The sequence below is a fragment of the Podarcis bocagei genome, assembly GCF_964188305.1.
Source record: "Podarcis bocagei genome assembly, chromosome: 13".
NCBI classification, from domain to species: domain Eukaryota; kingdom Metazoa; phylum Chordata; class Lepidosauria; order Squamata; family Lacertidae; genus Podarcis; species Podarcis bocagei.
The window spans coordinates 51,389,977-51,416,003 of NC_138138.1; the positions used below are offsets into that span (position 1 = coordinate 51,389,977).

At 50.7% G+C, this 26,027-nt stretch overlaps 1 protein-coding gene across 2 annotated transcripts; it reads right to left on the reverse strand.

The window, feature by feature from the left end:
- Positions 1–1,051: 1,051 nt before the first annotated feature.
- Positions 1,052–26,018, reverse strand: JPH4 (junctophilin 4). Of its 2 annotated transcripts, none has more exons than XM_081167885.1 (6): positions 25,873–26,018; positions 22,078–23,841; positions 20,524–21,313; positions 13,405–13,523; positions 9,269–9,894; positions 1,052–3,124 (listed from the first exon to the last, which is right to left on the reverse strand). In XM_081167885.1, the coding sequence occupies exons 2-6, from the start codon at positions 22,454–22,456 to the stop codon at positions 3,044–3,046; spliced, it is 1,995 nt and encodes a 664-aa protein (XP_081024011.1). In that variant the 5' UTR covers positions 22,457–23,841; positions 25,873–26,018; the 3' UTR covers positions 1,052–3,043. The 2 variants fall into 2 exon arrangements, with proteins under 2 accessions (XP_081024011.1, XP_081024010.1); XM_081167884.1 differs by lacking the exon at positions 25,873–26,018 and adding an exon at positions 24,848–25,864.
- Positions 26,019–26,027: the final 9 nt, after the last annotated feature.

Here is a 26,027-nt window from a genome sequence, read left to right on the forward strand (position 1 = left end):
ATTTTGGGAAAGAATCGAGGAAATCCTTCATCCAGCACATAGTTAATCTATGGAACTCACTCCTACCTGAAGCGGTGTTGGCTCCAACCTGGCTGGCTTTATAAGAGGATTCCACAAATTCACAGAGCGGGGAGCTACTGGTGGCTACCAGTCATGCTGGCTATGCTCTGCCTCTGTGGAAACTGCAGGAGAGAATTCTTGTGCATGGGACCTGCTTGTGGGTTTCACTGATTTGATGGATGGATGGTTGGAATTTATATGCTGCTTTCCATTCATATGAATCCCAAAGCAGCTTACTAACAATAAATAACAGTGATGTAATAGAACATCAGGGATGTGGGTGGCACTGTGGGTTAAACCACAGAGCCTAGGACTTGCCAATCAAAAGGTCGGCGGTTCGAATCCCCGTGACGGGGTGAGCTCCCGTTGCTTGGTCCCTGCTCCTGCCAACCTAGCAGTTCGAAAGCACGTCAACATGCAAGTAGATAAATAGGTACCGCTCCGGCGGGAAAGTAAACTGTGTTTCCGTGCGCTGCTCTGGTTTGCCAAAAGGGGCTTAGTCATGCTGGCCACATGACCCGGAAGCTGTACGCCGGCTCCCTCAGCGAGATGAGCGCCGCAACCCTAGAGTCGGTCACGACTGGACCTAATGGTCAGGGGTCCCTTTACCTAATAGAACATCGCAAGCACAGCATAAATCATGTATGACGTTACGGATCTGTGGGGACCCTCTTGGGGTGTAATGCTGGAAGCCCCTGCATCCTCGGGTTCAGGTTAGAGATAAGTGTAAATAAAACCATGTATCATAAAGACACCAGAGTCTCTGCTGTGTCTCAAAAGTTCAAAAGGAAACACGGACTCTGATAAGCATGCCTGGTGCTCCGGGAATCTCACGCCACTCACGAGATTGGGGTGGTGTGTAATTAAAACATATGCCTGTTATCACTACACATGGCATAGCTCCCCCAAATGAAACACCCTTCTGTTTCCAAGCTTTTTATTAATATATTTTTATTAAATTATTTTTTTTCCTGCAAGACTTATTTAATGGTTGTTTTTTTGTCAATCCCAAAGACACGAAATAAGAAATATCCAGTCAAAAAGGCAAACCAGGAAGAAGAGGGAGAAGAGGGCAGGGTAGGGAAGGGAAGTCTTCGGATCAAGGCCGGAGCAAAGCACTGGAGGAGACGGGGTGGGGGCAGGCGGTAGAAAACTCTAGGGAAGGGATTTTTTTTCCTGTTTTTTTTTTTTTTTTTTTGTCGGCTATACAGACATTCTCAGTATACACAGCACGCAGCAAAGGATCAGTCGCTTCCTCATGCAGAATCCAGGGAGGGGCTGAGCGGGAGATTCCTTGTGGAGGACACCCCCAAAAATACACTAGAGGACCTCCGTCGTCATCCTGTATCTACCGATTCTCCTCTCTGGTTCCCAGTCACCCAGAACATGAAGGGATGCAGCAGGGGGGGCCCACCGAGCCTCCCCACCTGACTCCCTTTAAAGCCCTCTTTTTTATTTTTTATTTTTTTCTTTTGCCCTTAAATTGCCTCTCCTTGCCATCAGTAAGGCAGGACTTCCTGTATTGCACTCCTGAGCGCCCTGAAAAAGGCGGGACTTCCTCTTTTCCGCCCCTTTATTGCAGGGTCTCTCCTATTGCACTTCTTTCCAAAGGCACACAACTTTTGCCCCCATAGGGGTCAACTCTTATACCCTCTAGAAGGCAAGATCTCCCCTTTCCTCACGGTCAGGCCCTTCATTCTCCAAACCTCCTTCGGGGTGGGACACCCTCCTTTTGCTCCTTTTGTCCCAGCGCTGGCCTCGTGCCACCCTTGCCCCGTGCAGTGGTGGCAGAGGGGCACCCCAAGGTGCTACACTCCCACCTGTCATATACACAGCAGGGCACCCTACCTTTTGCCTATCACAATTCTGCTGCAAGGGGAAAAAAGGGCAATTCCTAGTATGGCCTAGCAAATGCCCACTTTTCCATATTGGGACTTCCTGTATATGGGAATCGAACAGTACCCCCTTCTCCGAAGCTAACAGGAATCTCCCTTTCACCCTCTCGTTAATTTATAGTGTTTTTATTTTTAATTATTCAAACGCTGCGAGAAAAAGGTTTATAAAAGCGTAAATAAAAAGTTCTCCTTTTTTTTTTGTTTCTTCTTTTGTCTGTTTTTGTTTGAAAAGAAGGTTCCGGTTCCCTCAGGGAAAGGATGTGGCAGAGAGAGAGAGAGAGATAGAAAGTAAGAATATGAATGTGGAAAAAAGGGGGAGAAAGGATTTTGCAAACTCTGTTTAAAAGGAGCCCCATTCTTGGGATGGGTGTCCATTTTCTCTCGGCGCCATCTGCTGGTAGGAAAAAAAATGTGAGGAGGGAACAAATACGAATTGGATACCCTTTTCTTTAAGCAAACAGATCGCCCCCCTTCCTTATACTTGTGTGGAGCATCTCTTGCGGGGGATGTTCATGTGTACTGGAATGGTTGGGGGGCAGGGCTTTGTTAAGTATCAACCCCCCCAAATCTTCCTTAGATGGTGGGGGGAGAGTTCTGAATCGACTCCTTAGGAGACAACGGGGATGCAATTTCATGGCAGGCAGACAAGACTGGGGGTCCCCTACAGTCCGTGGTCCCCAAAAATGTTTTAAAACCCCACAAGGCTCAAAACTCGCCCCCTTGGTCTCAACTCCCCCCATTAAGATAATTGTGAAAAGACCCCCCCACCCAGCCCGAGTTTCAAAGTGTGGGTTAAGAAAGATGGATTATGGAGCTGGGGTGAAAAGACCAGGAAAAAGGAGCAAGAAAAAACAGTGAAATCTCCAGTAGAAAGAGAGCCCTTCGTATGTAAACAATCTAGAAAGGTTGAGGAGGAGGAAGGAGGCAGCAAAGGGGTGGGGGTGTAAAGACGAGTGAAAAAAGAGAAAGGGGGGGGGTTCCAGGAAGAAAGGCAGAGGATGGAGGAGATCGGAGTCTGTTACCAAACCGTCGTCGTGGGGCGTTGGGGGGGAACGGGGTCAAAGGCACCCCCTCTGCCCCCACCCATCTCAAGTGAGGAGGAGGGAGAACAGGTAGGCCAGACTCACATCAATCAACAGGACAGCAGCAACGACCAATGGGTGGGCTCCCTGGAAGAGAGAGAGGGGGAAAGGGGAGGAGTCAGGCAGAAAGGCCAGCCCACATCCGCCGCAAACGTAAAACGAAATTTCGCACAGATTCGAACATTCACGCTCAATTCTCTCCCCCCTCTTTAAAAAAAAAACATTTACTTGCATATTTCTGAGTACAGTGGTACCTCGGGTTAAGTACTTAATTCGTTCCAAAGGTCCGTACTTAACCTGAAACTGTTCTTAACCTAAAGCACCACTTTAGCTAATGGGGCCTCCTGCTGCCGCTGCGCCACCAGAGCACGATTTCTGTTCTCATCCTGAAGCAAAGTTCTTAACATAAGGTACTATTTCTGGGTTAGTGGAGTCTGTAACCTGAAGCGTATGTAACCCGAGGTACCACTGTACAGGTATCACTGGTGCTGATACAAACATTTAGGGGTGCCAAAACGTCTTCAGACTGTGAACATGAAGCCTTCAGATTAATCACTGGGACAAGCTATTTGTTTCTGAGTCCTATTCAAGGCACTTAACATCGACATTGCAAATGACTAAATGATTTGGGGATCCCAAAACCTGAAGGCCTGTTTCCTCTTGATATCCTCCTGGTGTGGTTTGCAACGAAGAGCAGTGGGGGGAAATGTAATATAAATAAACCCAACTGAGGATCGCTAAAAAAGGGTCAGGGCTTGCTAGCCAAATAAATTCATAGCACTGTGGCAAAAATTCCTAGGATTCTTGGGTAGGGAAGGTGCAAAGCATATAGTTTTCAAATTGAGGGGGGGTACAGCTCTGAGCTGGGTTGCTGCAGAACAGCGATGGGGAGCCAGCCTCCCTCCAGCCATTCCTCCCCTGGCCATGTTGACGGGGGCTGATGAGAGCTACGAGTCCACCTGGAGATTAGGTTCCCCCATCCCTCCCTGGTCCTGAATGGGGTAACTGTGCCCCTGAAGGACCAGGTGCGCAGCCTGGGAGTCATTTTGGACTCACCGCTGTCCATGGAGGCACAGGTCAATTCTGTGTCCAGGGCAGCTGTCTACCAACTCCACCTGGTGCACAGGCTGAGACCCTACCTGCCTGCGGACTGTCTGGCCAGAGTGGTGCATGCTCTGGTTATCTCCTGCTTGGACTACTTTAATACGCTCTACGTGGGGCTACCTTTGAAGGTGACCCAGAAACTGCAATTAATCCAGAATGCGGCAGCTAAACTGGTGACTGGGAGTGGCTGCTGGGACCACATAACACCGGTCCTGAGAGATCTGCATTGGCTCCCAGTACGTTTCCAAGCACAATTCATAGTGTTGGTGCTGACCTTTAAAGCCCTAAATGGCCTTGGTCCTGTATACCTGAAGGAGCATCTCCACCCCCATCGTTCAGCCCAGACACTGAGATCCAGCGCTGAGGGCCTTCTGGCGGTTCCCTCATTACGAGAAGGGAGGTTACAGGGAACCAGACAGAGGGCCTTCTCGGTAGTGGCGCCTGCCCTGTGGAATGCCCTCCCTTCAGATGTGAAGGAAATAAGCAGCTACCTTCTCTTTAAAAGACATCTGAAGGCAGCCCTGTTTAGGGAAGTTTTTAATATTTAATGCTGCATTGTTTTTAACACTCGATTGGAAGCCGCCCAGAGTGCCTGGGGAAACTCAGCCAGATGGGCAGGGTATAAATAAATTATTACTATTATTATTATTATTACAGTGGTGCCTCGCAAGACGAAATTAATTCGTTCCGCAAGTTTTGCCGTCTAGCGAATTTTTCGTCTTGCGAAGCACGGTTTAAACGGTTTAACAAAGTCGCAAGACGTTTTCGTCTTGCGAAGCAAGCCCATAGGGAAATTCGTCTTGCGAGGCAAATCGCGGACGAAAAAACCTTTCGCCTAGCGAGTTTTTTGTCTTGCGAGGCATTCGTCTTGCGAGGTACCACTGTATTATTATTATTATTATTATTATTATTATTATTATTATTATTATTATTATTATTATTATCATCATCATCATCATCCCAGGTGGAAAGGATGCAGACATCGCCCAACATGTCTCCCTGGGGAAGGCTCAGCAGCACAGCTGGCAAATGGAAGCTTTGGCACTGCTTCCTGCCCGTTTTCAGTTCTCCTGAAGCCACGCCTCGTAAGAGCGCTCTGTAAGCAATATCAAAATGGAACCTCCCTGTCCAGGAGTGATATATCTGAGCACCAGATTCCGGGTGGCAGCAGGTTGAGGAAGGGCCCTGCTGAGGAATTTGAATCGGAATATTGAGTCGTGATGAGCCTTGGCCAAAACTCTTCTTCAGCTCAAGTGCTCTGGTTTTAGGACGGACTGTGTAGCGAGCCCTCCTCTCGCGTTCCCCTTCTTGCTGCAGTGAGAGAGGCCGGGGGGGGGGGTTCATTCGGGAAGGCGATGGGTGGGAGCTGATCAGGCACCCCCAGCCTCCTTGCTGGGAAGAGGAGGGGCTAGCTATTTCTCCTCCTTTCGGCAGGGTGCCATCCTTTCGTGTGCAATTCCGCTCATAAATGAACAGTCGGGCCAATTACTCGGGAGTCAGCATTCCAGCCAGCCACGTGGGGCTGCCTTAAATGGGGGGGGGAGGCACAATACACGGGACGGGTGTGGGGTGTCCACACGGCTCTTGACAACCACAAAGGGTGGGCAAATGTCCAAACGGATCCTTCGCCCTGATACCTGGTATCGTTTACTCTTCCCGAGCTCTTTGGGAAAGGGAGAGCGGCCCCTGGGGGGCGGCTGGACGCAGCTCTGCCCCCTTTGCTGTTCCCGACCAGGACCTCTGGATTATTTATGACCCGCAGTCCTGCTTGCCAGCAAAGTCCCAGTGCCCCCCACTGCGGCTCTCCAGCGATGGGCAGGGCCAAGCGTTGCTGCAGTAGGGAAGGAGGGACCAGAGAGAGATGCTGCTGAGTGCGGGATGCTGGTTGCTATGAGACGGGAGGAAGAATGCCGGCCAATCCCCATTGGAGGCCTGGCAACTAGGCTCCCCCCACTGCTCCAGCCCCTCCCATTTCTTCCTGCCAGTATCATCACTCCTAGGTCCAGGGGAAGGGGGGGAAAGGAACTCAGAATAAAACGTGGAGCTCAAGAAATAGAGAAAATGGAGGGAGGCAGGAAGAGAAAACAACGGAAGGAGACAGCGGTGGAAGCCAGACACTCTGTTCTCGAGGGCAGTGGGGCTTAGGAAGCCAAGGAATATGACAGTTTCAGGAAATGGGTTGAGAGGATGGAGGGCGAAAGGTTCTGATGAGGACCCACAGGAAGGGGACTAGCTAGGATCTAATTGCTTCCAGTCTTTTGCAGCAAAAAATGGTGTCTTGTGGCACCTTAAAGACCTAACAATTGAACTGTTGCTTCCTCGGAGGAAGTAGGTCGGACCTATGGGGTCAGAATGGGGCAAGGACTCCCGGGTCTTATTCCTAGCTCTGTGCAAGAGGGGCACAGTTACAGAGTCTGAATGTGGGGTGGGGTGCTGGGAAAAGAGGTTTGGGGGTGCTTCGATCCCCTGCTTTATAAAAGGGGAATATTTGGGGGTGGGAGCATCTGTGTATGTGGAAAAAAGTGCTTTTTTCTTTCTGCAGATTGCGGCTCGACGCTGCGATTCCCACCATACTCTCGTGTTCAAAACACCAAGGCAAATCTCCAAGCCTCTGCAGGGCTTCTGTAGCCCCTCTGGGGAGACCCTACCTTAAAGAGATACTGAGAGACAGCACAGCGAAGCTCTAGTGCCCCAGTTTTCAGTTTCGCTGCTACTCAGCCCAGGGGTTTTAAGCTGCATGACACCTGAGAATCCCAGGTGGCTGCAGGTGCAAACTGGGTTATGGGAGCTGGGTGCCGAGTCGTCCTCTGGGTTCCTAGTGCCCCAGACCAGAGGGGGCAGCAGAAGGTGGGGCTGAGCGAGGCAGAGGTGGAGGAGAAATGTGATGTGAAGCAGGACATTCACCCCACCTATCCCCAAATTTCATAACTTCATTAGAAGCAGTGAATAGACAGGAACCAAGTGCAAATACAGGGTTAACCGGCTCACTCTGTAGGGCCAAAGGGGAGGAGAAGCCAGTGGTGGGCGGGGCCCAGAGGCAAAAGTGGGCGGAGCTACGAATGCAAACGTGAGCCTTGCACAGGTCCCTAGTTTCCACACTCCCACCTTGGGCTATCAACATATCATCCAAAACCAGTCCATATTGTGATATCAGTTTCATAATTTTTGACCTGGCAACATATTGCAAATCATGGTGTGTGTGCTATGCAAAAACCACAATGCAGGAAAAACTGTGAAACCAGCCAATGTCTCTACAGAGCTCCTTTCTTATATCAGATGTTGTGATATATCAGTGTACCACAATATTTAGCTGGTGATATATCGTGATGTTGAGAACCAGGTATCACCCAGCCCGTGGCCTCCAGCCAAGAGGTATTGCCACAGACCAAAACACTTAAAAGAGTTTGCTAAGTAGGCCTGGTGAGAGGGGCGGCTTGGGAGACTCTCAAGGGCCATGTTGGAAAGCTTCGAGGGCCACATAAGGGCCACAGGCCTCAGGTTCCTCACCCTCGTTCTAGGGATTCAGAAAATCTTCCATGGCCATTACTCTATTCAAATCTGAGAAATAGTGACCCATATATATAAGCATTTTCCACATCACTGGTGAGAAAATGAAGGGCTGAAATGGACAGTTAACACACAGCTTATTTTGTGCCACAAAAACATAGTCCTGGCCCCTTTTAACAGAGGTTTTGTGCCTTTTAAGATCTGCGTGAGATGTAGACGTTCCACTGGCTCAGTTTTCCCTCAGCATTCGAGGGACAGCTTCACGTGCTCATGGCCTGCCTACTAATCATCTGCCAAAACACACGCAATGGTGGAAACCCTTTTTTGGAAATCGCAACAATGCCTGTGTGTTTGCAGTTATGACAGCACAGAAGCAACATGTTCTGCGACATCCAAACATGCCTCTCCAGGGGGCTCACTAGGCCTCACTCTCCCGAGGGCAAAAGTCCCAGCTTCCCTCCGTCAGGTTCTCCTATAAACACAAATGTGGATCCTTTCCCTGCTGTGGAAGCGGCCTCACACCATCCAACACAATTTTGCTGTCTCTGGCAGCAAATCTCCAGGGCAGAAAAAAGCTATTTCCTACCTCCTCCTCCTTTAGAACAGAGGTGGGTGAGCAGGGAACCTGAGGCCTGGAGAAGAAATGTGGCCCCTGGGCCCCTCTTTCTGGCCCTTAGGATTCTCCCAAGCCACACCCCCTCACTGGCCCTATTTCACACCATCTTTTGAGTCTTTCTGTCCGTGGCAATGCCTCTTGGCATTCATAGCCCTGCCCCACTTTTGTCCCTGGCCCCGCCCACCAACAGTTTCTCCGCCCCCTTGGCCACAACACTTAATCGGCCCCATCACCCTCCCTGAGGGTTTTTGCCTGCCTGGAATGTGCCCTTGAGCTCTGATAGTGCCTCGGGATGGATACAGAGGTTTGTATGTGTAAAAACGGGACGCGGGTGGCGCTGTGGGTTAAACCACAGAGCCTAGGACTTGCCGATCAGAAGGTCAGCGGTTCGAATCCCCGCGACGGGGTGAGCTCCTGTTGCTCAGTCCCTGCTCCTGCCAACCTAGCAGTCCGAAAGCATGAAGTGCAAGTAGATAAATAGGTACCGCTCCGGCGGGAAGGTAAATGGCGTTTCTGTGCACTGCTCTGGTTCGCCAGAAGCGGCTTAGTCATGCTGGCCACATGACCCGGAAGCTGTACGCTGGCTCCCTCGGCCAATAAAGCGAGATGAGCGCCGCAACCCCAGAGTCGGCCACGACTGGACCTAATGGTCAGGGGTCCCTTTACCTTTACCTATGTGTAAAAACACAGCTGTTGCCCCGCCCACTTTTGCCCCAGTCCCCGCTCACCACTGGCATGTGGCCCCTGCAAGATTCCCCTCCCTGGCTGTGTGGCCCTGGGAGTGAAAAAGTCTCCCCACCCAAGTTTTAACCCGGGACATTTCTGTCAGCAGAGGGAACGCTCTGCTGATAAGCAGCCGCCTCTTCTGCGACTGGGGAGCTGGGCGTCTCGTGGCCCCCGAGGATAGAGGGGGCCACAATCCAAGGCACCTCCGTCCTGTTTCACACCTTATGCAGCCTAGTGGGGTTACGGCAGCAGGAAAGTCATACGACCTGTGCTCTTACCTGCCTCTCCCTTCTCCTCACGGCTCCAGGGGGCTCCTCTCTCTCTGCCACGAAGGACCCCGTACCCCCAAGCAGTTCCTCGCTGCTCTCCTGCTCTGGGGCCCCCGGACCTCCTGCCGGCATTGGCTCCAACTGGGTCTCCGCAGGATAAGGCCTGGAAGCCGCTGCTCCTTCCTCCTCCTCCTCTTCCTCCTCCTCCTCTTCCTCCCGGAGACTGCCGGAACTGCCGCTGGCGGGGCTGCCCAACTGGGGGCGCCGTGGGGGCGCCCCTTCGTAATCTTCCTCCTCCGCCTCATAGCTGCTGAGCTGCTCCTGTTCCCCCTCCCACAGCCCCTCGGGGACGAACCCCGGTGTCCGGGAAGGGAAGCTCCCCCGGCAGCCCCACTCGTCCTCAGGGTCGGAGGCCTCCGGGGGGAGGTGCTGGCGGGGGCCTCCGTTCTCCAGGGGGGGCCAAGTCCGCCGAGGGTCCCCCCGCCAGGGCTGCAGCGGCGTCGGAGGGTAGCTGGGCGGCAAGCTCGGGTCCGGGGTGACGTCGGAGGGGGTGATGCCGTTCTCATAGACCCGGGGGCTGTCGTACTCCTGGAAGTCCGTGTCGGTGCCTTCCGAATCTAGCCGGCCGCGGGGCTCTGGGGAAGGAGAGGAGCCTAGTGGTTAGAGCAGGAGGAGCCAGGGGGTCAGAGGCCTTGGTTCAAAGGCACAGGAAGTGGGGCACTGCGAGGTACGGTAACCAGGGTGGCCGGGAGCTGGGGCAGGTGGTGGAAGGGCTCACTCAGGATTCTGTCTCCAGGTGGAAGAGACCAAGAAGGGCAGAGCTGGCCGGTGGTATTTGATTCCTACTAAGTTAGCTAAAAGGAACGCGGGTGGCACTGTGGGTTAAAGCACAGAGCCTAGGACTTGCCAATCAGAAGGTTGGCGGTTCGAATCCCCACAATGGGATGAGCTCCCGTTGCTCGGTCCCTGCTCCTGCCAACCTAGCAGTTCGAAAGCACGTCAAAGTTCAAGTAGATAAATAGGTACCACTCCGGCGGAAAGGTAAATGGTATTTCCATGCGCTGCTCTGGTTCGCCAGAAGTGGCTTAGTCATGTTGGCCACATGACCCGGAAGCTGTACGCCAGCTTCCTCGGCCAATAAAGCGAGATGAGCACCGCAACCCCAGTCGGCCACGACTGGACCTAATGGTGAGGGGTCCCTTTACCTTTACCTTTAAGTTAGCTAAAATGTATACAACAAGTTCAAATAGCTGCTGGAAGTGTAAAGAGAAAGAGGGTACCTTTTATCATATGTGGTGGCCGTGTAAGATAACAAAATCATTTTGGGAAATGATATATAACAAATTGAAGAAAATGCTTAAAATAACATCTTGTTTTAAAAAAACCAGCAGCCTTTTTATTAGGAATTATAGGTACCAAGATCCCAAAAGAACAGAAAAGATTATTTATGTATATAACAGCTGCACGACTATTATTAGTCCAAAGATGGAAAGTAGTAACAATTCCGACTAAGGAAGAATTGCAAGGTGGACTATGCAGAGATGGCAAAATTAACTGGGAGACTCAGGAATCAAGAAGATAAGGACTTTAAAAAGGAATCGGGAAAACTAATAATTTACCTGAGAACACTGTAAGCAAATTAGTTAGCTGGACTTTAAGAATCACTTGTAAAGTAACGAGGTTTATGTATAACATAGTTATGAGAAGTATGGAGAATATATTGATATGTAGACTGGTAAAAAAATTGTTATAATGGACCCATGTAAGGGGAGGGCAGTCACGAGATTCAGAGAATCTCATGGATTGATTGTATAAAGAATTTTGTTATTATTTTGCAATTAAAAAAGATTTCAAAAAGAAGAAGAAGGGCAGAGCTGGCAACACAAGAAGTGGCCTTTTCCTGAGCCAGGCGACTGGGTTCATCTGCATCTCTCCAGTCTTTCATGCCGGAGTTCTTCCCAACCCTATTCGAGGATTAAACCTGCACCTTTTGCATGCACTCCTGAGCTGCAGAGCTCCCCTTCCCCTGAACTCAGATCCAGGCATCTCGACTTCCAATGGGGTAAGTGGCTATGGTTAGAAATTTTATCTGTCACCTTTATTTCCTCCATGTCATTGACTGGCTGGATGCAGAGGAGGGGGGGGGCATAAGCTGGGGAGCCCCCAAGGAAAGAAGGCTCAGAAGCATGGGGTTGGCAGTGGAGCACACAGAAGCTGAAAAGGAAACAGGGCTTCGTGAGTGGGGAGAGGCTGGGGCAGACAGCAGTCCAGACTCAGAGGCAGGAGAGGAGGGGGGCAGGAGACAGAGATGAGTCAGGCTGCTGAAGAAACCAGGGAGTCTCCCCCTCCTGCTGCAAACAGCTTCCCTCTCCCTGGTCTCCCAGAACACACAGAGAAGTGAAAAGAGCAGAGGAAAGACTGGTTGCGCTCAGACACAGTCTCCGATTGCTTGGGAAAACCACCCCAGAGAGGAGTGGACTTTGGGAGCTGTGGGAAGTGGGAACGCAGGGGGACTTTCAGTCCTCACCTCCCTGGGGCAAGACCTACAGGGAAGAGTTGATGGGATCGCTAGGCCTGTGCTGTTTTGGTTTCTTTGAATAAAGACACTGGTGTTTTTTAAAAAATTGTTGACCTTCACCTCCATCCGGCTCCTGCCATTCCAAGGAGCTCAAGGCAGGACACATGGGAGACACACAAAGAGAAAGAGATAGCACGCCATCAACACACTTGGGACTTTGCAGAGTCCCTCAGGCAAAATAGAAAGATCTCTGCCTTCAAAGAGCTTACAGTAGCATTAGGGATAGAAACCAGGATTACTGAGCGGGCTGTGCGTCTCTCAGGAGGGAGCAAGGGAGGAGTCTAGGAAAAAAAGGCCGATTTATGGTAGAAACCACACACAAAATCCTAACGTTGCATCAAAATCCCAACCTCTCTGCTGTGTCAGACCAAGATCAGTCCATGGACTCCAGAAAATAAGATAAGAAATACCCTATGTAATGCAGGGGTCCCACAGGTACACCCCAATTCCTCTTGAAATGGAAAAATAAAAAGCACTTCTTACAGAAAAAATGGACGTGGGTGGCGCTGTGGGTTAAACCACAGAGCCTAGGACTTGCCGATCAGAAGTTCGGCGGTTTGAATCCCTGCAACGGGGTGAGCTCCCGTTGCTCGGTCCCTGCTCCTGCCAACCAAGCAGTTCGAAAGCACGTCAAAGTGCAAGTAGATAAATAGGTACCGCTCCGGCGGGAAGGTAAACGGCGTTTCCGTGCGCTGCTCTGGTTTCGCCAGAAGCGGCTTAGTCATGCTGGCCACATGACCCGGAAGCTGTATGCCGGCTCCCTCGGCCAATAAAGCGAGATGAGCGCTGCAACCCCAGAGTCAGCCACGACTGGACCTAATGGTCAGGGGTCACTTTACCTTTACAGAAAAAAATGTTCCCAAGGAAACAAATGGAAGTAAGGATGGATGAATCTGCCAATTTTTGTTTCTCTTGGTTTCTCATTTTCCCAATATTAAGAACTGAAGAAGAGCACGCTGGATGAGGCCAGCATTCTGTTCTCACAGCTTCCGACCAGATGCTTGCAGGAAGCCTGCAAGCCTGACATGGTTGCAGCCACATTCTCCCCCCTTGCGATTTTCAGTAGCTGATATTCAGAGATGTAACGCCTATGACCGCAAAGCTAGAGCATAGCCCTTGATAGCCTTTGTCCTCCACGAAGTCATCTCATGTCCAGTTCTCCATTTTTCCACAGCAGCCGGCAAATCCATTCTTTGTGAAAATTCCTCAGCGTTTCAACGCAGATCCCAATTTTGTACACAAACATGCAAAGCAATTTCCCCCCAATAATCTAATCTGATCTAATCTGATCTCATGCATCTCCATCCACACTTTGGGTGGATTTTCTGCCCACATTTCTTGGCAAAATTCAGAGATGTGCAGATTTCAAAAGAGAAGCCGTGTTAGGTACATTTTGCTTTTTACATGCAAACGTAGTCAAATTTCACCACCCCATATCCACCTGGAAGAGAGACAGTCAGACATAGTGTAACCCCCAAAGCGTTCCTCCCGTAAAATTTGCCAGAGAGGCATTTATTTCCAGGGTAAACCCCCACTCTCCCCCCAAACCACCCCAAATATCTCTCACCTGGCTCGGCTAAGATGGGTTGCAGTTCTTGAGCCAAAATTTTGGCCAGGCGGGCGGCTTCCAGGGCCTTCTCGGCTGCACCCAGAGCGGCGGCAGCCTTCAGACGAGCGTCAGCGGCTCTGCAAAGAAAAGAGGGCTTCAGAGAACTGCATGGTTGAGGTGGAGATGTGAGCATTTTTCTCACGACACCCTCAAGGCCAGCCCAAAACATATATTGGCTGCCTCAAGCAGAGCAGCAACTGCTGATTTGCCCCCTTCCAAAACAATAAATAAATAAAATTCAAGGTGTATTGTACACAGGGCCAACCAAGTTACTTTGTCACCTGGGACAGAAAACCATACGCTTCCCCTTTCCTGGTGGTCAGGAAACAAAATACAACTTTAAAAAATATCGAAATATATAAAAAATATATAAAAGAAATAGTGTGCATGCACACGAAAGCTTATACCAAGAACAAACTTACAGTGGTGCCCCGCAAGACGAATGCCTCGCAAGACGGAAAACTCGCTAGACGAAAGAGTTTTCCGTTTTGGAGGTGCTTCGCAAAACGAATTTCCTATGGGCTTGCTTCGCAAGATGACAATGTCTTGCGAGTTCCTGCTGGTTTTTTTTCCTCCCCCCCCCCTTTTCTAAGCCGCTAAGCCGCTTATCAGCTGATCCGATAAGCCAATAAGCCGCTAATAGCACTAATCCGCTAATCCGTCAATGGGCTTGCTTCGCAAGACGAAAAAACCGCTAGACGAAGAGAATCACAGAACGGATTCTTTTCGTCTTGCGAGGCACCACTGTAGTTGGTCTCTAATGACTGCGTCAGACCAACACGGCTATCTATTTGAATCTAGAACTTTTAAAAAATGACAGCCAAATCAGCTGCCTGAGGATTTCTGCCTTACACAGTCTAAGGCAAGAACTTGTGACCCTCTAGATCAGGGGTCAGCAAACTTTTTCAGCAAGGGGCCGGTCCACTATCTCTCAGACCTTGTGGGGGGCCGGACTATATTTTGGAGGAAAAAAATGAACAAATTCCTATGCCCCACAAATAACCCAGAGATGCGTTTTAAATAAAAGGACACATTCTACTCATGTAAAAACACGCTGATTCCCGGACCGTCCGTGGGCCGGATTTAGAAAGCGATCGGGCCGGATCTGGCCCCCGGGCCTTAGTTTGCTTACCCACGCTCAAGATGCTTTGTGGAACTCCTATCATCCCCAGCCATTACCCACACTAACTGGGGCTGATGGGAATTGTAGTCCAGCAAAAATGTCTGGAGTGCCAAAGGATCCCCGCATCCCCAACCAGTCAAATGTTATGTCCAGCAATGGCGGACTTGGGCCTTTCAAATTTCAGTGGCACCCTGTGCAAGCCCAAAATCTGGCACACACACCCTGGTCTCGCCTTCTGCTCTGCACAACTCACTATGTCATAGTTGTGGCATCCTAGGCTCAGTGCCCAGTTCAGCGGCAACGACCGATCTCACTCCCTTTCCCAAATTGCTAAATACTACAACCTGTTTTCCACTGGCCAAACATGACCAGCCATACAGACCTGGCCTGCTATAGTTTCTCCTATGCACAGAAAATTTTGTTTTACAGTGGTACCTCAGGTTAAGTACTTAATTCGTTCCGGAGGTCCGTTCTTAAGCTGAAACTGTTCTTAACCTGGAGACCACTTTAGCTAATGGGGCCTCCTGCTGCCGCCGGAGCACGATTTCTGTTCTCATCCTGAAACAAAGTTCTTAACCCGAGGTAATATTTCTGGGTTAGCGGAGTCTGTAACCTGAAGCGTATGTAACCTGAGGTACCACTGTACTTACTTGCTTTGGTGTCCAGAAAAAGGGGGTGCGGCATTGTGATAATAAATAAATAAAAATGGACAACTAAATAGCAAAGCTTTTCAAGAAGGCCTCTCCCTAATCTAACTCGGACCTCTTCCCGTTCTCTTGTAGGGCCAGAGGTTGATGGGAGTTGTAGTCCCAAAAAAAAACCTGGAGGGCATCGCCACTTTAGAGGACCTTCAGATGAGTACATGGGGACAGGAAACCGAGACAGCAGGCTCAATCCCCAACCCACCAACTCATGAATTCATGTATGTGAAAATGCCTTTACGGTAGCAGCAAAACAGTCTGAGAAGCAACTTCTCCTACCTGAAACCTTCCAGAGGGCAGGAGGCTGGCAAAGGCATTGTCATTTATGCTGCCTGCCTTGGGGTTTTCTTTTAAAAGGTACTGCAGAATTTGTAAATAGTATTTTATTTGTTATATATGCCATCTATCTGCCAAGGCTTTGAGACTCTTCTCCACATAGTCATCATCAGAGGTTTAATGGGGAGGTGTGAGGATGGCCTTTTAGCACCAAAATTTTGGGACGCAGTCTCTGGCAAGAGCCACCATGCTGCCTGTTTAGGCAGGCTCTGAAATATTATTTGTTTAGACCAGCTATTAAGGTTCAATAACATGTTACTGATAGAGAACGTGTCAATTTCAACCTACAGTTTTAGTTCTGGTGCCTTCCATGGTGTCTGCCTTGTTTGTTTGTTTGTATTGATATTATAAGCAGCTTTGGACATAGGACTCCATGGGAAAGGGGGATATAAAGTGAATTAATAATAACTGCATGTGTCTAATAGCTATTAGAAACCACTGACCTAGTTTGCACAAAATGCTAAGTGGTGGTTTGTTAAACTATGGTTAACCAAATAATGGTTTATTTGCCTGAACAACGCTTTGGTTACTGCCAACAAACCACAGTGCGAAGCCATAGATTGTTGTTGGCTTGCGAAGCTTGCTTTATTTTAACTGGGCCCTGGTATCATGTGTAAATCCTGCCATAACTATGGTTTGTTTCACCATCCCAGAAGCTCACTGAGCTATAAATGCCTGAGACAAGAGAGGCTGGAAAAGAAAAGAAACTTCGGAGAAATAAGTCATGGTTTGCTTGTTTGTTCACCTGTGGGACAACTCGTGGTTAGTTCATGGTTACTTAAATGAACTGTGGCTTAAACAAACCATGGTTTTGTGTCATGTGTAAACCAGGTCACTGTAGCGCCCGGCAAACTAATTCTGAAAATCTTTTGAACACCTCAAGCTATTTTATTGACTTTTAGAGAATGCATAACTGTTAGGAAACCTGCTGCTTCTTAAAATATTTCCCAGAAAACAGAGAACTTATCTTGGGACTCCTTCAAACACGATGAATGTTCTGCCATTCCTGTTTGGGGAAAGGATACACACCAACGCTGGCACTTTATTTCGGCATCTACTGCCCCAAAGAGACACAGCTGCCTCCTCCTTCCAAAGGATGATGGGGACCATCCTTTTCCAGTGGGATTTCTTTTTCTTTTTGACACAATACTGTGGTTTCTATTTTGTTCCTCTCCCCTGGTCTTTGTTCTGTCTGCCAGCTGCCTAACTTTATCGCTGACATCGTCGCTCTCTTTTCTAATCTGCTGGTTTTCCTACAGATTTTTAATTTTTCTTGTATGCCGCTATGGGAGACCTTGGATGGAAAGCAGCAAAACAAACTCCTCTGGGAATCGGATCCTAGCAAAATGTGTCAAGCGTGAAACGGCCTCAACTCCTAGAAAATCGAGTCCCAGTTTCTTTTGTGACACAGCTCCTCTTTCACAGGAAGTCCGGGAGCTAAAGCATCGCTTTGCTTCATTTTTTTAAAATAGTAAGTCCTATAAAGGAAGCCCCCCTCCTTTTTTGCCCCCATGCTGTCTGTCTTTGAGAGAGGGGCATTGTACCACCATTTCAAATTTCCAGAAGTTGATAAGGATGAGAAACATCTAGGAGGGGGCAGGTACCCCTCAATCCCTTGCCGTACCCCAAAAGAAACACACACACACACCACGTTCAACACATCTAAGCAGCAGAGGTAAATTCTGTCGGCGTCAGCGAGACTTGGCTCCTCATGAGCGTGTTTAGAGTCAGCATTTAAGCATGGTGTTTTAATAGCTGCACGTCCCCAGTACGTTTCAAAAACCATTTTCACAAAGCTAACCAAAAAATATATATGAGTGAATTTTGCCAAGACTGCTTCGTTCGACAGCCAGTGCCTCTCCCACCCTCAGCCTGCTCTGCTCCTTGCAGAACGCACCAGTCTGCATGCCCACCCTTACAACACCTTGTTTCTGATCACCCACGCAGCAACCTGCGAGCCACCTACATTTACAGTCTGCTTCTGCACAACGTAACAACCCAACACCCCCACCCTCACCCTCCTCCACGTACCCTGTATCTCGTCCTACGGCTTTTACGCCTCCAAGCCAACTTCCCCCACCCTTTCCCCTCTGGGAACGTACCCTATGGTCTCCCCCTACCACCACGGGCAAGTGGAGATCACACCTGCCCAACTCATTCCCACCCCTCCTCCCACCCCTCTCCATCCCAGCCCAGCCTTGGTCCATGCCCAGCAGATGCTGCTGCTTGCTGTTGCCATAGCAGCCACTAGCCAATCACCTTGCCATTGCCCAGTTGCCTAGGAGACCAGGCAGCCTACACCAGGCTGCTAGGCCTTGGCGGAGCCTCTACCTCCCTGTTCTCCGCCCTGAGAAGGCACACACTTTTTCCTCCCTTCTCTCTCTCTCTCTCAGGAATCTGCCTCACACCACGTCAGATCACTGGTCCGTCTAGCTCAGAATTGTCCACAATGACTGACAGCAATGGATCCCCAGGGTTTTCAGACCTGGAGTCTTCTCACAACCTTACCAGGGTTTTGAAAGTGGGGACCATCTGTTTGCAAGAGAGATGCTCTGCCACCGAGCTATATGGCCCTTCTTTCTCTCCATAGTTGTCAAATTTTCCCTTTTCTTTCTGTTCGGAATACAGTGGTACCTCGGGTTATATACGCTTCAGGTTACAGATTCCGCTAACCCAGAAATAGTGCTTCAGGATGAGAACAGAAATCAGTTTCAGGTTAAGAACGGACCTCCGGAATGAATTAAGTACTTAACCCGAGGTACCACTGTAAGGGAATTTCCCTTAAAAAAGGGAAACGTTGACAGCTACGTTTCTCTCCCCACCCATACACACCACACACACTTTTCTGAAGCTTTGTGTGCGTGTGAAAAGCAGGAAATCAACTGATTTGCAAGTTAAAGGAGGGAGAGGAAGGAAGAATAGATGTTAAAGTGGAGGAACTGAGCCATGAGGAAAGCGTGTCAGATGAGCAGGGCAGCCTAAGAACATCTAAAAGACACATGGAGTCAAATGGGGGGAAATATATATATATTGTGAAAGGGTGGGGAGAAATAAAAAAGAGGAGGAAATAAAAGTGAGCGGCGGCAGCCCTGGGCAAGCATCAAGAGCCATCAAAATGTCTTTGCTTTAAAGGCCAGAGATGGTCCTGACGCTCAGTCCATAGCCCCTCAAGAGTTGATATTCCTTTCACCTTCCAAGTGCCAGCTTAAGAAAAGCAAACTACTACTACACACAGGCTTTACGGTCTTCTCCCACCTATGGTTAATTACTTTTATAGCTTATTTTCCGCCCGGGAGGCATGCTTGGAGGAGTTTATAAAGGTATCCGTCCACGTCTGGGACAGGGATCCGGTTAAGGGAAGCTCTGCCAGTCCTGCTTTTAAAATGGCTGCCTCTGTGGTGAGGGAGGGGGAAAGATGGTTATCTTGAACACCAGGAGTCAAGCACAGCCAGCTAGCAGCACTCCCAACTTCAGCTGGGCGACAGGGTTATAATCCTGCACTCCCAAACTGGAGGGAAGGGTGCAAAGTTAGGCAGGCAGGCAGGCAGGCGGCCTCAGGCTATTTACGTAAGTCCAGATCTACAGGACAGAAAAAAGGCTTAGGCCCACACTTCTGAAGAAGAGCCCAGGAATCATCAGATGGACACACTTTCCGGGGGTTGGGGGGGAGGAAAACAGCCGTCCCCAGGTGGTGAATTTTAGAATCCAAAATAAATTTGTTTTCTTTCGAAGGCGGAGATTTAATTTGCCCCCTAACCCCAAGCAAATATTAAATTTAGTGTGGGTCCCTCAGACCTATCTCAAAAATGTCAATGCGCCAGCGCGGTCGTAAACAAGCACCCTGTTTTCCCAATAATGCCCTACAGACCAATTCACCTTTCTCCAAAGTTACTGTTGCCACAATTTCAGTTTCAGTGCTAGCCAACAAAAGCATTTGCATGCATCTCCATAATGGGCTCAAATAAGCCCTTTTCTAACTTCGTGGAAAACTCGTTCCACCCTCTTATCTTTCCCAACTTTTTTTTATAATCCTCCCCCCGCCCCACAAAGACCCCTCAAGTGATCCATCTCCCATTGTAAAAACATACAAACATAAGAAGAGCTCTGCTGAATTAGGCCAATAGCCAATCTAGCCCGGCACCCTGTCCTCAGAGTGACTGACACCTGTGGAAAATCCACAGGCAGAATTCGTACTCAAGACCACTCTCTACACCTGCAGTTGACAACAACTAGTATTCAGAAGTAATCCAAAAATCTACTGCTTATTGTTGATATCATTTTGCATATTATTATAACATTAATTTTTCTTTTAAAATTTACCTTATTTCTTCACTGTAGAGGCAGAGAATAGCTACAGTGGTGCCCCGCAAGACGAATGCCTCGCAAGACGGAAAACTCGCTAGACGAAAGAGTTTTCCGTTTTGGAGCTGCTTCGCAAAACGAATTTCCTATGGGCTTGCTTCGCAAGACGACTTGCGAGTTCCTGCGGGTTTTTTCCCCTCCCCCCCTTTTTCTAAGCCGCTAAGCCGCTTATCAGCTGATCCGATAAGCCGATAAAAACCGATAAAAGCCGCTAATAGCGCTAATCCACTAATCCGTCAATGGGCTTGCTTCGCAAGACGAAAAAACCGCTAGACGAAGAGAATCACAGAACGGATTCTTTTCGTCTTGCGAGGCACCACTGTATTGCGACTAGGAGCCACCTGAATTTGTCTCATCCTCTTTTAGAGCCAATCTAGGCTGTCAGCTATCACTGCTTCCTGCAGCAGCGAGTTCCACAGTTCTCTCTCAAGACCAACACGGTTTGAAAGAGTTCGCTGGCGTGACCTTGGTTACCTCAGCGCCACATCCCCATAAAACTACACAGGATGAGCCTCCCGGCACCTGCGCACCCATAAGCAACTTTTTTGCCCTCACCTGGCGATGGCCACTTCCTGCTTCTGCCGGGCCATACTGACCGCCCTCCTGGCCACTTCCACAGCCCGGTCCACCTTCTCCTTGACCTTGCTGCGGCGAAGCGGGATGAGGTTCTTCACCTTCCCGCTCACCAGGCGGTTGAGCTTGTACTTGCCCTCTTCCTTGGAGCCGTCGGGATAGGTCGTGCGGCCGTAGCCGTGCCTGCGGTTGCCCAGCCACTCGCCCTCGTACCGCAGCCCGTTGGAGCGGCGGCTGACCCCGTAGCCGCTGCGGCGGTCCACGCGCCACTCTCCGGCGTAGACCTCGGTGGAAGAGCCCTCGATGGTCAGCGTCGATGGCAGCTCCGGGGGCTCCGTCTCAGCGTAGCTGAGCGTGGTGGCCTCGCTCCCGGCCGAGCTGACCCCGGCCTCGCTCTTGAGGGACCCTCGCTTGCTCCCCAAGGAGGCCTTCGACTCGGCCCTGCGCACCCGCAGCCCACTCAGGAGCAGGGAACGCCGGAAGAAGCCCCCCGATTTCTTCTTGGCGCCCTTGGGGAAGTCCGGATCGCCGGGGAAGGCCAAGACAAAGCCGCCCCTGGACCCCGAGGCCGGACTGTCCCCGGGGAGCGGCGGAGGGGGCAGAGGAGGGGGCGGCAGGGGTGGAGCAGGGGCATTGGGGTCGGTCTCGCTGTGGAGCGACTCCAGAGAGGTGCGGCGCGGCGAGCGCACCAGGGCGGCTTGGCGGTAAGGGACGCTCTGGCGAACGCCGTAGCCGTGCCGCTTGCCAGACTGCCACTGGCCCTGGTAGGTCCCTGTGGAGAAAGAGAGAGGTTAGCCAGGTGAACAGGTTGGGGAATGCAGGAGACGCATGAAGCAAGGGGTGAGGGAAAGGAAGAGAAAGTTGACCCAGTGGAAAGGAGGGGAATGATCCCCCAAACCTGCCAGTTACAAGAGGACCACCCAGTGTCTCTTAGGAGTACAGGACATGGGTCAGAGGTCCACACTATTCTTGTGGCAGGTGGAGAAGGGATAAGGAATAAGGATGCAAAATAATGGTGGGCCTTATAGGAAACGTCCACCTAGAAAGGACTGAGAAAACAAAGAAACAAGATGGAGAAGTGGGAGCGAGTTGATTTCGGTTTTGGGGGAGCCCATCCATTTAGCATATTTCATCCTCAGGGGTGAAATGGTGGGTTTGGTTGAAGCGAGGAGTGGCATTTCCCAGACTACTCATGAAACTGCATGGCCAAGCAGGGATTTGAACCCTTGACTCCTGGGTTCACAGTCTATCCCCAACACCTCTGTGATGGATGGACAGAGGGAGAAACCAAGAGAACAGCTGCGAGATGAAGAACTATTGGTGTCCGTGTGGCAAGAGCGACAGAGCGATTTAGGGAACCGGAGAAGGAAGAGTTGGTCAAGCAATGAAGGAAGAGGAGAAATGGCGAAAAACAGTGTTTTGGTGGGTGGGGGAAGTGGGGAATGGGCCTACTGCCAACTTGACACTAGGACAAATGATGAGGGGCGGCGTGGAAAGGACTCCACCCTGCCTCAGACTTTTTATCGGCCTTCTCACCTCCGTCAGCGTACGTCTCCATGCCATAGCCATCCTGCAGGCCCTCGCGCCACATTCCTTCATAGATGACTCCCGAGTGGCTCTCCCAGACGCCGGAGCGCCCCTTTAGCCCATGACTCCACTCCCCTTTGTAGCTCCACTTGCTCTTGCGCTCCACGCCCAGCCCGCTCCGCTTCCCTTGGCTCCAGTGGCCTTGGTAGGTGTTCCCGCTGGGCCAGGTGTAGACGCCCAGGGATTCGAAGCCGCGGCTCCAGCGCCCGCTGTACTCCCCCTGGGCCCCGGGGCCAGTGCATACGCCATAGCCGTGCGCCCGGCCCTCCTCCCAGTCTCCCACATAGCAGCCGCCATCGTCAAACTCGAACCTGCCTCCGTTGGACATTCATGTAACGTATCTCCCCGGCCTGTCGGGCTCCAGTTACCCACGAGTCCCTGCGCGCATCTCCTCCGCTCCCCCTCCGGGGCGCCTCTACATGGCGCTGCCCCACACAGAGAGACCTCAGCCCTTCACGCCTCCTTCCTCACAGTCAGGCATTGGGGAAGCCCTTCCTGCTTCTCTTCTGAGCTACGCCTTCAGGGCTACAGCCAGAGCGTGGGCAAGGCCTGGCTTTTTTTGGTTGCAGACATGTAAAGGAGCCACCGGCAGGCGGAGGCTTCCTGACCAGAGATTCACGAGGCTTCTCCGTTAGCTGGGACAGAGGAGAGCGGCTGGCTGCAGGAAAAGGCCAAGGTTTAGTGGTTATGAGGCATGCAGTAGAGCAACACCTGTATTAAAAGTTAGCACTCCTCGTGCTACAGGCGTCCCCAAAGCCTTTGGTTTACCTGCAGGCGAACCCGGGGGTCGTCTTTAATTACAGAAGCGTGGAGGTCTTGCTGTTTCTGCCGGTAGAGATGCAAGAAAACTACAGCCGTTCCACAGCTTTCTGACTACAAGCACACCAGCACTTCAAGAGATCTCCAGCTGTAGGCATACAAAAAGTCACACCTACCAAAACCCAGCGTTCTTCGGCTAGTGGTCCGTTGTGCTTTGGGAGCGAAAGACCCGAGCTGGTGTTGACTGTACAGAGCTATGGGGTCTTCAAGTTGTTCTTGGACTGCAGTCATAGAAGGAGGGCTCTGAAACCAAGAGGATTTCTTTGGCTAGCACCAAACATTCCAGTGTTCCTAGAGGTCCCTTGTCATCGGAGACAGTTTTCCTAGAGGTCTTCGGCAACAGGAGATAAGCACTCAAATCGACTGTTTCCTGGCCTTCCACAGCTGGTGTCACAGTTTGGACAAGAGAGCTTAAAAGGGCCCTCTTGCCATTACAGGCATGGGAGAGCCGCGAGGCCTTCGGTTTACAGGCATATACGGTGGTTAGGAATTGCGGAGTTATCGCAGTCGATGGAACTCCTTGGAATCTTATAATAGAGAGTAGACAGTCTGGGAGCTGACAGGCGGCTTTGACATTGTGTTCCCCAGGACCTGGTGGACGAGAAGAGGCAGTGGTACTGGAGTCGGTCAGCGAGCCTTCTGGAGGGCTCGGCTGGTTCTTGGCGGTGGTTATCAGGCCACGTGTGAATGGAGAAGCTGGGGTTCTCGGGCGACAGGCATCGGCTGCAACAGGCGACGCTGCAGGCCTCCCTACTTAGTGCCCAGCTGGGCGCATTGGGGGCTGTTCAGAGAAAACCGAGGCGCTCACAGGAACCGGGGAGCCTCTTCCCAGGGCGGAGGAGAGGCAGCGGGGCTGCCGAAGGAGACCACATGGTACAGCGGATAGGGAACAACCTGCACCAAGAGACACATGGTTTTAGGCAAACATAACTGAAGTTGTCAGGGAGGGAGAGGCAGGCAGGCAGGCAGCCTTAGAGAGATGCCTTTTAGCACGTAAAGGTTTGTACAATGAATTAACTTTGGTGCTCTGTATTGGGATCAATCTCATAAGCATCACACACACACACACACACACACACACACACGTACGTTCCTTTGCACCGCCGTGTGCATGCACACCCCGGCCACATACCGTAGGGTCATTTTTGTAAACAAGAACCAGAAAGCCCGTTCCGTTAGGAGCAGAACGTATTCGCGGCAGAAGCCAAGTTGACATCACTCTAGCAGAAAAGCGGAAAATCGCAGACACAGAAGGTACACACAGGTGATCAAATAGATCTCAGGGAAAAAAGCAGGGCACTCAAAACCTATAAAGCAGGAGAGGCAGAAGGGACCACTACTGCACGCTAAGTCAGCGTTATGTGCGCATGCACACACCTCACATATACAGAAATGTGGACACGCAAAACATTGTTTTAGCACGGGGGGGGGGGTAGAAGAGGGGTTTTTGTTGTACACACACCCCAGCATTCCTTATTAGCTGGCTGCTCATAGACATGTGCATAATAATTTAGTAGCCTGCAGATATGGAGACACAGGAACACACACTGTCTACTCTTCTGATGGACACAAACAGCATACAAAAGAGACCCACAAAAAGATGCAGGGGGAAAAAGCAGATTCCCATCTATGCACAACATGCACAAACCAAGCCTTGGCTATGAAATGTCAAAGAAAACAGCCCTGCCAAACGGAAAGAAATCTCTAGGAGAAACGGCACATTTGGGAATACAACATCGAGCGCCCAGGAACGGAAAGAACAGGTCTCAAATTTATTTCACGACTACGGCATGCAGAAAAAGAAATTGGGAACAACAGCTTGCAGATGCACAGGCTAGATTACCTAGATATATACACAAGAGAGCGGGGAGAACATTGCAGGGCCACTTCCCAGACTTACCATGAGTTTATTCTGGAGCCAGCGGAGGAAAATAGGCACACGCTTCTAGAAAAGCGAGATAAGATAACAGACACACCCAAGCCTTGAGCGGGCGCATAGACAGGGAAGGAATCTCAGCTGGGAATACCGCCTGGCCGTGTCGGAGAGGTAATGCAGCCCAGCGTAGCAGGAAGGCAGAGAAGACGGTTTGTGTAGAAAAATAGCCACTGGAAACATGAGCCGCAGGGATAAAAGAGAGAAAAAGAAGCGGCGGTAGGAGCAGCAGTGCTGAAATGTGTCAGCATAAAGGCTGGTGGAAGGAGTTGGAGGGGGGGGGGAGAAATGAAAAGCCCAGCCAGAGGCAAAAAAAAAAAAGAGGTAGACTCCAAATGGAGAGATCAGGTGGGAATAGTATGAAATATAGAGGATGGGGGGTGGGAAGGAGGGAGAGGAAGGCAGGCGAGCGGAGAGCAAGTGGAAATCCAGGAAAGGAGAGGCTGAAAATGTCAGCTGGAACGGAACATGAGAAGGAAGGAAGAAGGAACCAGGATAATGGAGATGGCAGAAGGCAGAGAGGACCTCAGGTGCCAGAGAAATGTCAGAGGATGAACAAATGCAAGGCAAGGGAGCTGGCGGCGGGTGAACCCTCACCCAGACATTGGGGGGGGGAAGGGCAGCCTGTGGACCATATAACCCCCCTCCCCCAAAATGGAGGAATAGTAGTAGTATATATATTTATATATCTGGTGGGGTGAGGGAGGGGGAAGCCACAGAAGGCAATGTTAAAAGGAGCACATGTGAAATTCTCCCCCCCCCCCGCCAAGAAGGGAGATGAACTGTCAGATGGGAAATGATCAGCGGGGGTGGTAAGAGGAAGAAATGGCGAGAGGGGTGGGTAGGGAAAGGATCCAGATGGTGAGGGGGAAGTCTCCCAAGAAAACGTGGGCGTAAGTCTCCACCCTCCCCCCGAAAAAAGGGGATGGAGGGATGTGGGGGTGGTAGTGCATGGGGGTGTCCTGTGTTGTTAAAAGGGGGAGTCCTCGCACCAAGAAATCGTTTCCACTGCCTGCCCCCCACCTCAGGAGGGATCGACGTGAGGGGTGACTTCACAGCGTATAGTTTGGGGGCGAGAGAGGCTGTGCTTCAGTCAGGCTCCACCCTTGCTGAGAACCCCTTCCTTGGGGGGCTAGGGTTCCCCCAC